At 42.2% G+C, this 18,723-nt stretch overlaps 1 protein-coding gene across 3 annotated transcripts in view; it reads left to right on the top strand.

Moving 5' to 3' along the window:
• Positions 1-18,723, top strand: part of cadm1b (cell adhesion molecule 1b) — a 166,771-nt gene that overhangs the window by 126,158 nt on the left and 21,890 nt on the right. For all 3 annotated transcript variants that reach the window (XM_058080346.2, XM_058080345.2, XM_058080344.2), the window contains 4 exons: positions 6,740-6,892; positions 8,849-8,986; positions 17,348-17,506; positions 18,592-18,688. In XM_058080346.2, the coding sequence (XP_057936329.2) occupies positions 6,740-6,892; positions 8,849-8,986; positions 17,348-17,506; positions 18,592-18,688 (547 nt within the window). The remainder of the gene's footprint in view (positions 1-6,739; positions 6,893-8,848; positions 8,987-17,347; positions 17,507-18,591; positions 18,689-18,723) is intronic.

Here is an 18,723-nt window from a genome sequence, read left to right as displayed (position 1 = left end):
TTAAGAATTCCGTTTTTTATGGCATACTTTGTGTCCTTTAATTAAATGCAAGCACACATCGATGCGGTACAAGTTTGTCCAGAAGTGAAGAAATGGATGAAGCTGGGCTAACTTTCTGATTGAATGAAAGAAAATCTGCAACAAACTGTACTGTCATGTCCGTGCGTGTAGGAAGGAGGACATACGTAGTCAAGGATGCACTTCCAATCACGTTATTCATCTGAGATCATTCTTACGACACCCTTGTTTATGTTTTTACACAATTAGACACCATGTGGCAAACCGTGCTTTTATTTTGAAGACCAGAAGTGTTTTGTGTTGCAGTGGTTGCAAGAATAAAAGTGCCTCTCCTCCTTATTTCACTCAGAACTTTCACAACATAAAACGCTCGGTTCCATTAATAAGCGGTAAAATATAAAATACTACACGGCGAGAACGCACACACGCAGCTGCACTGGCATTCTAAGCTAACCCAGCTAGCTTCCATTCACGCTCCATAAGAGCAATATTTGTCAGTGTTTAACATATTTAGTTTTTGGAATAAGATTCCGTCGTGATTGAGTGGGCCGCCAAGGAACTACTTCCCCCACAAACATTCCTTCTCCTCTGCATTTTTTTGGCATTATGTCTATTTTCCCGAGATTCCGTTTTTTGGGGCCAATTCTGTACTTCTGTCCACAATTTTGTTGTTATACGGAAATCGTACGGCCCAAACAACTCAGTTGTTAACTCATTTCATTTAAACTGACACTTTTATTCAGTGAAAACCCTTGAATTCTGTATTGATATCATGAAAAAACATAATCATAAGTCACGATTAATAACAAAGTAAATATATAATACAGTAATACAACATTTCAAAGTAAGATGGAAAGTGTGGAAAAACAGCATGTCTGCAATATTTAAGGAGTGTGCCACAGCAGGAGCCGTCACTGTGGAGGGGGTCACTTGAGGGAGTGGGTGGGTTCTTGTGTTATGCATGAAAACTAAGCTCATGCAGCGAATGTTTCACGAATGTTTCACAATATTTGTAATATTTTTACGACAACATTCTCATGAGACACAGCCTTCATTTTCAAATTAAACCAAAAAGAGTTTATTTCTGACTTCATCCTAACTTTGCTTTCTGGTGCGGTGGCATCTTGCGATAAATCAACCTGATTTTCCACGCTCATCTCAGCCATCACGCGGCAAGCTGGAAGGTTGCCGCACCCGCCTTCTTTTCATCGTATGTGTGCAAACGTGATTCCATCTGTCCTTGACGTTTGCCACTTTAACACAAGTCATTAAGCTCAGGAAGCGCTGAGATTAATATGAGATAATTCTCCGCCGGGCCATAATGGGAATACTTTTGTGTCCTTGTCACTGTTCGATTTTACGATAATCTCTTAGATTAGGATATTGAACATTCTCATTATGCATGAGCATATGGGCCGTGTCTGTCTGCTTTTCACTCTTTTTGTCTCACTTCTTTCACTTGTTCGTGTCTGGGATGCCAGCCAGAATTCAAGGTGATGAGAACGTCTCAGTCTATAACGCATCCCAGCTGTTGTTCACAAGTTCCGAGGGGGGGGGGGGGGGGTTGCTCACCATCAGTGGAGTTGGGAAACAGGTCTTGCTTCAGTGCAAGAGATCAGGGATACACATATTTGACTGTATATCCTCGGGTATGAAGTCATTATTGGGCGCTGTCACCTGATGAGCTGATTGATACCAAGATTGGGTCGATGAGACGAGACGAGATTACTTTCAAAATACAAAAATATGACTAATTTAATGTCTGCTATGTTACACTCTGTGCGCATGCTAGTGGCCCCGCCTCCACCCACCAAGACAAACGGGGCTCGCTCTGTTCATGCTGTTGTTCTATGGAACATGCCAAGGAGCTTTTGCCCGTTACGGATGTATATTTAAGTTGATATTCCATTTTTACCTTGCATGTTCCCATCTTTGCAAGGCATTGTTGAATAAAGTATCCATCTAGTCATCTTAGCAAAGCATGGTAGTACTCTATGCTTGAAATAACAGGAACCTGAGGTGTTGTTTTTAAAGGGTCGAGTGCACCTCATCGTCGTGTTATTCTAGGCTGTGGTCCTAAAGGATTAACGACCTTCCCACCCTGACTCGGTGGCATTGTTAGCTGTCAAACGCGGCCGTCGGACACAGGGAAAGATGGTTGTATACCAGGAGGCAAACAGCAGGAGGCTGATGTACACACAAACACCACAATCATCGCAGTTTCACAGCACCAATAAGGAGAAAATCAACACATTTATACCGCTGGAAGTAAATAAAAATTACCTTACAGGTTGAGGCTCATCTCGACAAGCCGTTTATTTTGCGAGATCTATGCAAAATGACATGCAATTTGGCAGAGCTGACATGGGTAATGGGAAAAATGAGTGTTTATCAGAGGACCTCTATGGAGCAGGCGATGTTACGCTCTTATTTATGCACAGCAGCGCTCCTCTGAAGTTGCCTGACTTTGAAAAAGGTAGATTTTGAGTGCCAGGAAAAAGATCTACAAGATCTTATGTCTCTGTAGGTGCCCAATTAGATAAGTCATACCCACAACAGTGCCAATTAAAAAACCCTCATTAGGAAGAGGGTTGCTTAGTGTACATTCAGGCCTCCGCAGATGCAAAACTAATTATTGAAATATGTATGTATTCCTAGTTTATGAGAACCGACGTGCAGCTAACCTGATGATAGCGTGTTCAATTGTAGATGGCTGATTTACAGGCAATCAGTTTTCAGATTTGCCACGTGAGGCGAATCTTAAATCTGATCCATAGCTAATAGTGTGTATATGACATGGGCCAGCACTCCCGATTCCGAAGGCTGTGGGCAGATTACATTGATATGGCACCACATCTGATTGGATGAAAAACTCGGAACATACACTTACCAAGAGACGCACTACTAAATGAAGATAATAGTGTTCGGAATAAATGGATACAATTCCCAAATCCTGTGTGCGCATACCCATGGCTCTTCAACATTATTGCACGACTCCAATAAGACTCGGAAACTAGGAAACATCTTTGCTGATGGAGTGCACTGGTGAGCACCTTACCTCTTTCCAAACCGTGTTGTTTATTTTATGTTGCTTAATCTCCGCCGGGCGTCTCAGGAGGGACGGGTTTCTCTCCCTAACAGGTGTTGTGACTCTCCAAGTTACACGAGTGCCATTGTTCCCCTTTTGAGTCCTCTGAAGAGCTCTCAAATTATATCTGGGGATGGGATTTCATGTTGATGCTGCCCTGAGACCTTGAGTAATGATCATGATAATAACTGCAAAGCCTGACGGGAATAACAAAACGCCTCCCGCTTGAAACAGCGAGTGCGTGGAGTTCGTTATCTCTGCAGATGCAGAGAGAACCTGATAAAGGAGGCGGGTCAAAACATCAAATGGAGCACGTCTGATCAGATCGGCCAAAGATGCTAATGTGGAAGAGCGCCGTGGGATGAAAAATGGCTAACCTGCTTTGACTCTGTTAATGAAAATGTCGATGGACATTAGTATACAACATTTCTGGCTACTTTCATTTGAATGGATGCTGAGAACTGTGCTTCTGATGTCAACATAAAAAACATAGGGCTTACATCGACACTGTATTTTAGGGACTTGATGGCCTACGGTCCTCCCTTGTTTATCTCGGTTAATTGTTTCCAGTCCTAACTGCAACGTGTGAATTTCCGTAAAACAGGATTCAATATTTTTGTTGTTAGAGCATATAAAACCTGCTTGTGACTTTCTAAGTATAGAGCCATAGAGCCACAAAATAACACCCCTAAAGGCACCTTTCAACTCCTATTATTTTTTGTTTACACCACATTGTGCAACAATACACTTATGGACAGGCAATGGAATCCTCCAATCTGTTTGTTGTAAAGTTAAGAAAGTGTTTCGCACAAAGTGGGGAAGAAGGACATACCACTTCCACACGGAGTGGGAGGAAAACTTTTTTACACTCTAACATGTTGGATATGCCATGGCTGATTCCATGTAGTTCAAAGTAGTGTACTCTAAGGTAATGTCTCATCAACGTAACATGACTGACAGATAGAGTAATCCCATTTAATCAGTTTATTGGTTCTTGACACAATACGTGAATTTCCGTAAAGTAGGATTCAATATTAATAAATTTAATGTTTTTGTAGTTATAGCATAGTAAACCTGTTTACAAATATGTTTTTTTAGCATCACACTGGTCTACAAGCAAAAGGTATTGAACAAAAGTAGTTTTAATTTTTTCTTGGTTTAAATGCTGATTGGATCTAGTTTCCAAGATACAGTTGTGGGTCCAAATAGGAAATGTGTGCAAAATAAGGCAAAAACAGTATTTTATCAGAATTTACAGAGCATGTACAAGCATTGTAATGGAATTGAAATGGAAACTATGAAAAGGGGAATCAATGAGATTGTAGAACCGCTGAGTAATTTATCATTTCAGATTGGAATATTCCCTAACGAAATGAAAACAGCAAAAGTAGTTCCATTTTTTAAAATGAAGACGTACATCAATAACACGTTGGAGAAATGTATTAATAGGAATGAAGTAGTAGCATAAAGTCAGTACGGATGCAGAGCTAATATTTCAACCTCCACGGCACATATGGTGAGGAAATCACTAATGCTAACGATCATAGAAAGTTGCAGCTGCAGTATTTATGGATCTGACAAAAGCCTTTGATACAATCAGTCATGACATTTAATAACAAAATTAAGAAGATACGGAATCAGAGGATTAGTTTTGAACTGGGTCAAAAGCTGCTTAGCTGACAGGAAGCAATACGTAAAGCGAGGAGAACACACATCTGCAAGTTGAAATATTATGTGTGGAGTACCCCAGGGGTCAATACTGGGACCGAAATTGTTCTACTTGTGCATTAATGACATCTGTAAAGTTACAAAATGTATTACTTTCAAATGATACCACCATATTAAAACCATAATAATAGATTAGCGTTGAGAAGTAAAATAATGCTGTTTGGTAGTAGAAAATGTTCACATGCGCAAATACAAATAGACGGTGTAGACATTGAAAGGATGGAAGAAAATAAATGTCTGGGGATCATAACAGATGACAAGATGAGGTAGAAATGTCATAGTGAAAATATACAACGTAAGGTGGCGAGAAGTATTTCAATATCAAACAAAGCAAAATTCATTCTTGATCAAAAATCCCTCAATACTCTTTATTGCGCTCTGGTTTTACCATGCCTAACTAATCGTGTGGAGATACGGGGTAATGACTATTATTCTTCACTAGCTAAATGTACTGCAAGGATAATCCACAGAAACTCCTGGCTGACATAGTACATTTTCCAACAGCTGAAATAATGCATAAAGCTAAACATAACCTATTCCCCCAAAATGTCATGCACTACTTTTTGACAAGACAGGAGAAATATGATCTCAGGGAAGAACTAAACTTGAATGTGAGAAGAAGGTTAAAGACGTTGCGGAATCAAACTATGAAATGGAGTGAGTAAGGAACTCAAGAAGCAAGTTTGATGTTTGCAAAATACAAGGAAGAGGAGTCTTGAACGCGTCATGTTATAGTTTATCTCTGTTATTCATCACCATATTTATGATCATTATTTATTATGGTTGTGAAAATCACTTGACATTGCTATATGCTTCACTACCTTACGTCGTTATGTCAATTGAATTACGTGACGCATTCCATTGTAGCATGTTGAAATAAAATCCCAGCATTACCATAATTCATTCATTTATATCATTCATATGCTTGAACGTGCTTCATTTGGGCCGAGGGTACCTATCATTTGTACGTATATATGTTTGGTCCTTCTTCACCACTCCTTCCTTAAAGTGAGAAGAAGTACATTGGAGAGGCGAACTCGTTAGTAGCTCACTAGCTTGTTATGCTATTGACAGCCATCTGTTTTGTCCCTGGAGTGCTTCCGCAGCCTGTGCAATGTGATGTAAACAAAGAATAATAAGCGTGTAAAAGTGACTTTTAGGGTGGTATTTCATGTCTATGGGGTTCTAATGAGTATGAACGGGTTTTCTATGCTCTAACGACATCAATATTCCGTTTTTTGAATCCTATTTTGTGGAAATTCCCTCACCGTGTTGGTCAGAAGCCAATTAACGATGATAAGCAAAGGATAATCTAGCTATTCTCCATTGTTGTTTTTTATTATGATGCCTTTTCCTCAAATGGCTTTTTTCATGCATCTGATTGGCTGAAACAATTTGCAACGTTAGTGTCCACCGTCGCTTCGACAGCCTGCAAACATATTTGGCCATGCCGACTCCAGTAGAGCGGAATTTTACTTTCAGAACTATTGAAATTTTAATTGATGATGTATTTTGGAAAGGAGTGTGAAGCATTCATCCATGACGAGGAGCAGCCGGCTGGTTAGAGTTGCCGACTTGTTAGCAGTCCTCATGAGCGCCCTCACACCTCCCTGTCTCGGCCGGTGCACCGCCGACTGTGAAGCTACTTTATAAATCAACTGGTATGAATCATCTTGAAGCCCACTTTTCTTTGACTCAATTAAGGAGAGAGCCCACAAAGCTGTGCCCCCCCGCTCCCGACCCCCTCATCCTCCCTATCTCATTTTCTCCACCCTTTGTCTTCCTCCATTCCCACACTCATTCTCACTTCCATTTACCAGTTTGAGGGACTTTTCCGTCACATTTGTGCGTTCCCTCACCTAGCCGTAGATCCTTACTCATTGTCTGGCATGTACCCCCCCACAGCCCTGAAGGACAGTCGGTTCCAGCTGGTCAATTTCTCTGACAACGAACTGCGGGTGTCTCTGTCCAATGTGTCACTCTCCGACGAGGGACGCTACGTGTGCCAGCTCTACACCGACCCCCCTCAGGAGGCCTACGCAGACATCACCGTCCTGGGTACTGTATGCACCCCCTCCGACCCCCCCCCCCCCCCCCCCCAACACACACGCTTACACTACTGCATTACAGACGGTGAATATGAATACGTCGTCATCTATGATCCTGTTATCTCTACAACCAGAAACAAAATGTCAGCCAATTAGGCGTTCTCGGTGCTCGGCAGCCCGACGAAAAAGGAGCAGATGCTGAATCCGATGGCGTCGACCGCGTCGGTTTGGCAGCTGTGTTGACTCCGTGAATCCCGCTGAATGTTGACTTGGCTGGTCCAAACCATTCCCCTTTGAGAGTCAGCTGTGCCTTCACGGCGATGCTTTGCTGTAAAATGACTCTAGTTAAGCTTTATTATACATGCTGACATCCCGGGGGGGATTGAAAGGAATTAAAAGCCCTTTAAAGTAATGACTTTACTTGTACAATTGAGGCTGACAGTAGCTGCAGTTCTTTCCTGAACCCGGGGTGTAATTGAAGAGTCCTTGGAATGAACCCCCCCACTGACATTTGGCTTTCAAGTGACTAGAGTTCAGCCCGGTGACTAATTCGAGGAGTAAGGGAGAAGTATCCTGCTTTCTAAGCATGGAGGGGTTATTTGGCCGTTCGCGAGAACATGGCTTTCATATTTAAATCTCCACCCATTCATCCCCTTTTGTGTGCTCTGTTTGAGCGTTCAAAGATGAGTGCGGCAAACTTTTGGAACTCTGCAAACTTTAAACTGCACTGACCTTTTTTTGGATCCGAGGAGACACAGCAGAGAGGTTTACTGAGAGAAACGTTAATACGGAAGCATTTAATAGTGTTTAACGTTCACTCCTTTCACACTTAAAGGTCAGTTTGGATTTACATTTCCATTTGTTACCGTTTGCGCGCTCAAAGGCTAAATTCACCCGCATCAGAGCTGTAAATAAAAAGCAATATGGGATGATGTGTTATATACATACTGATGAGACGCTTTTTTCCTCAGTGCAAAGACTCGAAAAGACAATCAAAAATCAGGGTGAGAAATACGTATTTCATAAGATACTTCTTCTTACCAGGATCTACACCAATGAACCACGTGTACTATCTGAAGTAGACAGTATGCAATTGGTTCAGGATTTACTGCAATCAAAAAATATGACAACTCCTTCACTCATGGCTGTCTGATGTTCATGCCGCAGTTCATACAGAAACGGTCTCCGAGAAAAGGCCGACATTACAGCCATGCCATTTCCATAGGCTAAACGTAGCGGAACTTTACCACATTGCTATCAGCTGACAACAAACATCGCTTTGGGAGCATAAGAAGTTATCGTTAGATGCTTGTAACACGAGAAACAAACAAAACAAGGAAAAAAGTGGTTAGTTGGCATTAAAAAATGGCATTAAATCTCATGAGAATAAAGTCATAATTATGAGAAGAATACGAGAAGGGAGAGACAACAGTTAAAAAACAGCAGAAATTGAAAAAAAAACAGCTCTAGTTTGACAAGAATAAAGTTAATATATTAAGGGGAAAAGTCAAATTCAGAAGTTGTAAAAACATTTATGGAAATAATGTATAATAATAATGTAAAAAGTAAATAATGTATAAATAATAATAATAATGCAAATAATAATGTTTTTTTCCAAATGACAAACAAAACAAAAAATAGTTGTAATTGTTTAAAGACACAAAGTTCATTTTAATACGCTTTTTCATGTTTTTCACAAAGCTAAGATGTGTTTTTTATCTTGAAATATATGCTTCTTGCCGTAGCTACATGCAAGTGATCCCTGCATCCTTCATCCTCACTGGAAAAGGTCTGGACAGTCCCGCTTTAAGCAAAGTGATATCTTATTTTTCAAGATAATCTACCACCAGAAGGGGCGTGTCCGGAACCACAATGTCAAACATCCCTGTATGCCATTGTTATTGTTATTGTTATTGCTATGTGAGTAAAGATGGACGCTTGTGTCTACCTCATTACTGTGTCCCAGTGCCGCCAGGAAGCCCAATCATCGAGAGCCGCGAGGACGTGGTCAGCGAGGGCAACGAGACGGAGCTCACCTGTACGGCTATGGGCAGCAAGCCGGCGGCCTCCATCAGATGGATGAAAGGAGAGGTAGAACTGATAGGTGGGTCCACGTTCAGCATCACCGTTATTTCTCTCCGCTGGTCTTCCACTTTGTGTGCTCTTGTGATGAGAACATGGAGTTCTACTTCTGGAAAAAAAAGATGACTTTTTAATTGTGTCTGGGCTTGGAGCTAAAGAGCAAACAGACTATGTTCATGTTGCCTTTGGTTGCTTTGTTATTAGCCTGAACGACAGACATGCTCCTTCTGGATGCTGCAGCGGGGGCGGATGTTTTCAAACAAATATCGGCCGATATTGATTCTGGCCTTTTTCACTGATATCGATAGGTGGTGGATCGATTGGCGCACCCTTACCCGACATGAGTAAAGGAAGAATCCATTCAATTCTGTGTCAATCCAGATTAGGGTCCATTGTAACATTTGAGCTTACACGGAAGGAACTAACTTGTGCTAACTTATCCTGTTCCTGCTCCATAACTCTGGATACTGCAGTATTCCACAGTCTCCACTCGCTTTTTTCCTGTTGCACTCGGCCTCCTCTTGTATAAAATGTCTCTATACTAGGGGTCTCAAACTCAACTTACCCGGGGGCCACTGGAGCTAGGGTCTGGGCGAGGCTGGGCCTTTAGTTCCGATTTTCTACAAGAAAACCTCTGATAAAACATTCCACTGTTCTCAAATGTCTTACTTTTTATTTTTCTACACAAAATAAGATGAAAAATAAATAAACAAATCAAGAATAAAGAAAATCAATCAATCAGTAATAAATAAACAAATAAATATAATAATAAAACGGCAAATAATAAAAACTTAAGAAACCACATATAGTTGGTGGGTAGACATTTTTTTCAGATTAAAATGAACAAAGCATTATTAGAGCCCTGTAGACATGATAAAACACGACTATAGTCACATTTATACTGTTTTTATTTACAACATATTGCGCAACTGCAGGGTCTTGAGACACATGCTAACTCGCAAACTAGAGAGCTAGCGACCTAAACGGTAGCCTCCAAGTTATTTCCTTTAAACTTAAAAAGCCAAAAACGTACCACTTCCACACGGATAGGGAGGATAACTATTAACAGTTATTTAACCTTTAACATGAACATTAATCAAACGTAATAATTTTTTCTGGGTACATGATACCATACAGCATCCATATCAAACTTGTGCGGGCCGCACTAACATTAAACTTTCATATCAAGGCGAGGGCCTCAAACTAGTGTCCTGCGGGCCACATTTGGCCCGCAGGCCGCGTGTTTGATACCACTGCTCTATACCATAGCCCACAACGACAAGCCGTCTAGAACAAGCCCTTGTTTTCCTCCATTCTTGTTGTTGGCATGTCTCGTTTTGACCGACGAGTTGTACAATTTGGTGCTGATACCATTAAGTTCAGTTATCCGCCATATACCAAAACAGCCCACAGATCAATTTGGATCACATTAAGATTCGTCCAGTGGGGATTGCTATCTTCCCCTAAAATCTGAAAAGAGGTGAAATATGTTCAGCTGTGTGTACATTTCATTGACTAAATGTGCACTGGAATACTAGAATGAATATATTTTCTTCACAATCAGCTACTTATCACGGGTAACTGATACAACTTCCTTGTCATTCATCCCCGCAGTCCCGCAGATGCTGAGCGTCTACTGACTTTGATGGGGAGGAATGAGGGGGGTTGTTCCACTGCACAAAACTGGACAGTCATTGGATAAATCCTGATCTTTGCTCACCCATTGGGCGCTCAGCGTCTCGGAGGATTTATGGGGCAGTGGGCTGGCCCGGAGGCTCGGCTTCTGCATGATGATTGGATGATCTGTCTGAGGGAGAATCCATTTTTGATTTACGGTGAAATGAGCGACTCAGTCGCGATCTTGAAGAATAAACCTCTAGCGGAACATTTTCCAGGTTTTTGTTCTGAACTGACTGATCCAGAGACTTTACCGATAACCACGACTTTGTTAAAAAATGAAAAAGCGTAAATAAATAAACACATTCATGTTGTAGGCCGGAAAGAAGGAGCGTCCCCGCCATGAATGACCAGGAGCCGCCGCTGCTTTATTCCATTTTCAATGTCAGTTACAGGACAGTATGACTTAAGATGACCTTATTATTGCAGCCTGACTTTTATGGTATATGTACGGCATCATAAACAATTAGGAAGATGCACAGTGGGTGTTTGCAGTTATTTCCATTAGCCAGCCCGGGTTGCTTGCTCAGCAGAAATCCTGTAAAGTGATCAAGCGTCACATTCACAGCTTCATGTTACCGAATGTTTCCTATCAATCATTAGCCTCAGTCACTTTCACTTTGATTTAAAACTGGAAAGTAGTTACTCGCAAGGCTCAGTAGGCACATTGAATGCTGATGGAATTCGACCAGCACACATCTAGTGCCGTGGCCTGAAAGAATCTATACATAGTAAATGCTGGGTTAGTGTTATGAACTCATTTCCGCATCATCAAAGGCGCGTGTAACCTTGGGGGTGTGGAATAATCCTTATGCCTCTCAGTTATGATTAAGGGTCATCAATTTTTCATCATGTCCTCACCGTACAGCAAGTTGAGGATATTCATTTTGGTCGTATTGTGGTTATCTGCAGGCTTGTTGTCAAATGTGTGTACATGTTAGAATGGAGGATTGATTGGGCTTGTGGGGTGATTCAATATTTAGACAAAGGCCAATCTGAGTCTAAATGCCATCTGTTCATTCCCTGAAGGAGTCCATTTTTGTTTCGGAGTTGTTGATGAGGTCCTGTGTAGGTGTGCAAGAGACAATGCGATGGTTGCAGCACTGAAATGCCAATTACATGCTCAGTTGGCAAACACTGATACGGTGGTTAGCATGATATTGTAACTATCTTATTGTCCAGACTATATGTCTCTCCGGAGTATAAGTCGCACCGCTCCAACAGGATCAATGAAGAAGAAAAAAAAACATTTAAGTCACACAGGACTATGCTGTTAATCACATATTTGGGAGAAAATTGCCTTTATAAAATCAGAGAGATATTTCATCTTGAAAGGCAAGTTGTAGTAAAAACACTGAAATGGAGAGCAACAAGCTAAATAGGCATATGTTTACGTTATTCAGATATCCGTAGCCTGAACAACAGAACGTTATTTCATTTGTTTGCCAACTGAATGTTCCTTTGAGGACACCTGGTATTGTCCCAACTAAGTAGCACCAGACAAACAAGCAATGCCGTCAACTTACCGTAAGCCTAAAATACAATATTTTGTTTGTGAGAAGTGAGGAAACATTTTTCCAAAAATTAAAAAAAAAAAAAGAAAACTGGGGCTTTTAAAAATTCAGATTTGACTGTACTCGATGAAGCAAAACATGAGCCACATGACTGGTAATAGCAAGTAACACTGACACAGCAGTGCATTCTGGAACGTGTAGTCTTAGGGCTAACGGTCAGTATAGACGTAAAATCCCATTCCAAATAAAAGTGGATCAAACTCTTTTGATTATTACTATCATCGGTGGTATTTCAAGGCTCAACGTAGCAGTGCTTGTCTAATGTAAGCTTTAGCAGTATTGCTATCAATTATCAAGCTGGCAAGATTTCCATGGGCAGGTTGTGGCACTGGAGAGAGAGTCGGCACACAAGATGTTCTAATATTGTGGAAATGCGTTTCTGCTGCTGCTGCTGCTGAGAAGGATGTTTTAAATCTGCAATTCTTATGTGAAACAGCCTGCAGAAGATTTAGTCATCATCCGGACTCATGGTTAGAAGTATGTACGTATGTACAAGTATGTACATTGTAGGTGATATTATATTACAATGTAGTGCATCATGTTTTGCACACTGAATCAATAGCGATCAAACATACCATAAAGTAGCCTCCTTAGCCTTATTGCAGGAGACAAGGAAGTGCTAAATATGTTAACATGACCCCTGAAGGCAAAGCTATGATTAGTATTTTTTGCCAACACTCAAGTATTCCCCCTGAGCTTTGTAAGAAGAATGAGATGCGGGATACAGGCGGCCAAAATGAGTTTCCTCCGTATGCCTGGATGCTGGATGGCATGCAGCCAAGAGCTCATGGAGCCGAAGGTAGTCAAGGAGTCCGAAGTTAGTTTCCTTGCTGCTTACAGGTGGAACCTAATTGTAGGTCAACTGATAAACAGCATAGTTCAGTCGTTTCAGTGTGTGTAGGCTTGATCAACACTTTCCTCGGTTATCTAATACTTTGGCACCACAGCAAGACAACAGTAAAACACCAATAAGGACTAACAATGGAGGACGGTCCATCCATTTATTCCATCCATCCATCCATCCATTTTCTTACGCTTATCCGGGGACTTCCCAAATTCCGGCCACATCTTCCAGTCCCACAGAAGTGTTCCCAAGCGAGCTGTGAGACATCATCCCTCCAGGGGCCTCCTCCCGGCTGGGTATGACCACAAGTCCTCACCAGCGAGGCGTTCAGGAAGCATCTGGACAATATTCTTGATGTGAAGAAGCAGCAGCTCTACTCCAAGCTCCTCCCGGAATACCTTAGCCACTTTGGGTGAATCCAGGCACCCAGCGAGGAAAATCATTTTGGCTGCTTGTATCCGCAATCTCGTTCTTTCAATCATGACCCAAAGCTGAAGACCACAGGTGAGGGTATGGGTGGCAACATAGATGGACCGGTAAATTTCGAGCTTTGGCTTCCGGCTTATCTCTCTCTTCATCGCAACAGTCCAGTACAGCCACCTCATTACTGTAGACAACCTCTCACAAAAGCTCAGGCTCCTTCCCACCTGAGAAGTGATGCGCCTTGTCCCAAGAACCAGATTTGGCGGCCAAAGATCAGGTCGCACAGATGCCCGCCCTTGATCATTACCCAATACACGATGCACCGGACCCTTATTTTAACCCCGCAGTTGGTGGGTCAGCGGTGGGGAGATCCTGTGCGGCTTCTTTGGTGAAGGCCCAACAACCAGGCGCTCACCTGTGAGCCCCTCCCCCAGGCCTTACTCCAGGGTGAGGTCTCGGTTGTCTGAATTACTCTTTCTCAGTTCCGCTACCAAGACCTGTTCGCGCTGGGAGACCCGGCCAAAAACTGAAGAGCGTGTGGAGCCATATTGATACATTTTGAACATTAAAGATGCTAAAAGCAATCGCATGCAACAAAATGGATTATCAGGACATAGAAGTAGCGTGGTCTAGTATCCAAAGTCTACGTTTTGACTCAGAGGAAGTGGTGTGTTCAATGAAGAACAGACAGAAATATACACAATAAGTTGTTCAATCCATTCCTGTCCAACAGAATGCCAAAAGATGGACGTCCGGAAGTGTCAGTGTGAAAGTACGTATATTTTCGAGCGGATGTGTAGAGTGTGTGAGAAAGGGCTGCTCGTACCACACTAGCGAGTCGCAGTGTTCCGTTTTGGCTTCAGGACCACGGGCCGAGTAGCTCAACCTCTGAGACTTGAAACCTGGCCAGTTCACTTTTTTCAGTGGTGTGCACACACAGCCGCGTCGTCCATGATGGCAGCAGCATCTGCGAAGGCCTCTTGCTGATGAGCACTTCAACCCAGGAAGTGTTGGTCTGGTTCCGTCTGGCAGTGAAGTCTTGGCAGAGCGATGGTGATGTGAATTAGTGAATTGTATTTCATTTTCAGACTATACCGAGGGCCAATAAAAAATGAGCTTTGGGCTGGAAATGGTCCCAAGGGGCCCTGATTTATGTCATTTGGTTCTTTATTGCAAAAGAAAACATGTACTGTACTTCTTTTACAGGTGGGACACTATGAACAGATCCCAGGCAAGGGATCCTTTAATTATGTGTGTGTGTAAGCTTCATTTTTATCATAGATTGAAAGGTGAACGATGAAAGGTGACAGTGATGTCAAAAGATCGTTTATACATTTAATCTGTTTTGTGTTAATATTTCTGGGTGTCTGCAAAGGATTCATTTCATATGTTCGTTTTTTGTACATTTGTTTGTTTTTTCCACCAAAACAGATTAATGACGAAAACCGAGGTAGTGATTTTCAGATATTTTCAGCCTTAAAGGAACTGTTTACGCTTGTGTAATTATATACTATTAAATGTGATCAAAATCAATCAAAGTTTCTTAAGTTGAGCAATATTCATGTCCAAGTTTTGTTGGAAAGTATCGTGTTCAAGGAGTATTTAATGATGGGATTTTTTTAAGCTTGTTTTGCATCCGCCTTATCTGAAAGGCAGTCTGATTTACTAATGCAATATTCTGTTCAAACAGCGTTTGACGGTGGCAAGTGTCACCCTGGCAGAGGTTTTGCTTGATTGCACTGGGATTGATCAGTGGTTGATGCTCACAAGTGTGTTTTGATTAGACGTCTCTGCCGCAACACTCAAATCTTGTCCGCATTGAGATTCAAGTCCTTGGGACGATTTGATTTGCGGCTGTTTTCCTTCATCTGCGTGTGGATGATGTTGATAATTGACAAGCCTCAGTCCGCACATTGATAAGCACGCTCATCTGCAAAACTCAGACCTCTTATAAGTTCCAGCAGTTTTTTCAGTTTTTTTTTTTCAGATGAGAACAAAACAGTTTAGTTTTTCGTTTTTTATAATAGCAGATGGCAGACTTTTTCTTCCTGCAATAATACATTATCTGGCATAATGTTCAAAAATGTACTTTTCCTGTTTCTATGCGTGTTGACAACCCGAGTGATCTTATCCTTCCTCCCTTCGGAGAATAGAGTCCGTCTGGGGCTTCCGTTTGCTCATAAAAATACATTGCTTTTGCAAGTGCTCCCCCAAAAAACACAAATATTTTCCATCATTTCAATGAGTTCTCGTGTAATGTTTTCATAAGATAACTTAATAGTTACTTAAATAATAGTATAATAATAAGTAATAATAATAGTGTCAGGTTTAAACCCCAACACTTGTAAAAAAAACACTGCCTGTACAAAAGAAGACACAGAGAGATGAGTTTCTTTTTCTTGCAAGGAGAGATGATGGAGATAGTATAGTATACTTATACGTATAATTGTTGTCCCTCTGCATCTGTATATGCATGTATTTGTTACGTTTCGGCTTTGGCATTGTATGGAGACAACCCCGAGGATACAGAGAGCAGGTCTCAAATTGCAAGGAAAGTATATATTTTAATATGAATGCAGCAATGTGGCGGCAGAATAGCAAACTAACAGGCAGAAGCGCAATGATCCAACTAGCTACGGGAAGAACAGAGCGTGTGGCCACACGACCTGCGACTGTCCAAGCTGACTAGGATCCATCACAGCATGCCCTGGCGGTTTATTTGGGGAATAAATTAAAACAGACCGTTTTGGAAATCCAAGGAAATGGCGCTGGAATAGGTGCAGATTCCAGAAGATCCAGGATGCTTTATGTGTGCTGCCCAAAAATGGTCATCATAGATCCCCTTTAAAGGACTTAACTCGAGATTGGCGACACAGACTCCATATTCATAGTTTGCTAAGAGTTTTTTCTTGAATTCAATAGTTTGCTTCAACTTTTTTAGCAAATTGCTGGCACTCAACGTTCTTGGCCCCCATGGTGGCTCACACTCTTGGAAAAAACACATGGACTGTGAGTCACTCCTTAGGCACTCTTTTCCACGGAATACAGTTAACGCAAAGTTGTACGATAACCAATGCAGTGTAGGAAAACTGAAACTAAATTTTGTTGAAAACCAAATCATCCACAAACTGAAGCATTTAAAAAGTAAGGGTGAACTGTATTTGAATGGTCTTAGTGATAAATCCCTGACTGACCACTTCCAAATCCCTGGACTTGTGGTTGTGGGCAGGTCTACAGAGGGCAGGTGTATGTTACATGAAGTTAATATCCATCCAAGGGACACATGCAGCGATAATCAAGTGTAGTACCAGTGTTTTGCCTCCCCAGAGTCCAATGATGCTCCCTTGTGACAAGGCTGAAATGGAAGTGAGCTGCAGGTCAGAGTGGGGCCGTAATTATTTCCCCACTTCATTAAGTGCGAGTAAACCATCAGACTCGGCACAGCGGCTAATGCCATGCCCCCGTGGCATTGTAATGCTCTTCAAATGAAGGCCCCCTCTGACAGCCCGGGGGCCGAGTGGACAGCAGATTACTGCCAGGTTCGCCCCGACAACGCTCCACCCTTAAGCTGCAAGAGCAATCATTATCAGGCTTATGTGACCCACATGCTCCTTGCTGGCCCTTTAAGAATCACCAGCCCCGGGCTTGTCTAAATCCTCACCTCCATGGGCAGCGCTCCGGAATCATAAATGAAATGTAAATGCCTTTTTTGAGAGCACGGCGTTATGACAGGTAATGTCCTGGTAATGATCTGCTTCATTATGCTGTTTGTGCTGCCACAGGATTTAAAAGGAATGTTTCAGCTCTTCTTGGCCGTTAACCTCGCAAATCCTTCATGGGTGCTTTTGGGTGTTTTTTTTTCCAGGAGAAACAACAGTGGAAGAGACGTATGACAGGATGTTTACCGTCACCAGTCGGGTACGATTCCCTGTCAGTAAAGAGGATGACGGCGTGCCGGTGGACTGCATCGTTGACCATCCGGCTGCCAATGACCTGCTGGCACAGCGGAGCTTAGAAGTGCTATGTGAGTGGACCCATCCCTGAATGCCCCCCCCATCAGCCTCTAAAACCTGTCGCTCATCCGCCGTATATTTGGGCTGAAAAAGATTAGGTTGTGGACCCGCATTCATGCGAAGGTATTCAGCAGCAGACTCTGCCGTGATTGGTGGAGGAAACAGACATTAGTAGCACTAGATGTGAAACCGATGCATCCAGGGAAGAATTCCTAGTTATGTTTAAAATGATGAAAATACAACAAAATACTGTAAGTGTACATGTTGCCATGAATGTTTGTTAGTGCACGGTCACGGCATGTATAGAAAATTGTTTTCTCTCCGACATTTGAGGCATATAAATAAAAAAACGCACCCCAATTCAAGAACCCACTTGTTGCTAGGCAAAGTTGCATGGACCTCAATCTAACTGCCCACGAGGCTAAAGAAAAACGGCCATAATGTGCATTGTTGCCCCCCCTGGACTCACGTGGACAAGGGCGTCTGTATTAACTATAAAATACGTACCATCTCTCTTCTCACACACGGATCATGACTCTATACAAGTGGTCAGTGGCTTCCTGGAAAACCTGCACAGTCTGCCATGTGCTTGCTGCATGACTCCACCCACAGACAAGATCATTTGCATAAATCCCTCCCACCAGCCAACAAGTGGTGCTGCCCTTAGTCTCTGATTGACAGCCACCAGTACCAATAGATCCATGTCTGAGGAGCTCATTTAGGCTGCTAGCCACTCAGAAAGGTTAAGACCACGTGGAATATCATTTCGGGCTTTTTTCTCTGACCTTTCAATGAAAAACAGAAAGCTTGTTTGGAACTGCTTGACATTTTGGTCATCTTTGGCGGACATTGATAAGGGGAGAGAAATCATTTTGCTGTAAAGCTACTATAGGCTGAGTAGATGTCAAATGTGCACGTTGGATAATCCTTTTTTTATCCTGCCTATTCTTGGAGAGTCTCCCCAACTTTATAGGGTGCAATCATCAGTTTTATTTTAGCTTTGACTGCGGCTAGCACAGGGTGAAAAAAAAAGGCCAGCGTGGCGAAGAGTTTATGCCACAAGAGCGCCGTCAATATCTGCTCTCCGTTATTTCAGATAAACCAGAAGTGAAGATTGTGGTGACGTATCCTGAAGGATTAACTCGAGAGGGAGACAATCTTGACCTGACGTGTATCGCAGAAGGAAAACCACAGTGAGTTCACATTGAAATGTTCTCCTGCTTGAACC

The sequence above is a fragment of the Doryrhamphus excisus genome, linkage group LG8 (assembly GCF_037039965.1).
Source record: "Doryrhamphus excisus strain RoL-2023G ecotype Guam linkage group LG8, RoL_Dexc_Guam_v1.1, whole genome shotgun sequence".
In the NCBI taxonomy this organism is placed as follows: domain Eukaryota; kingdom Metazoa; phylum Chordata; class Actinopteri; order Syngnathiformes; family Syngnathidae; genus Doryrhamphus; species Doryrhamphus excisus.
Note: the sequence above shows the minus strand (reverse complement) of the source record. Positions and strands in the feature narration are given on the sequence as shown.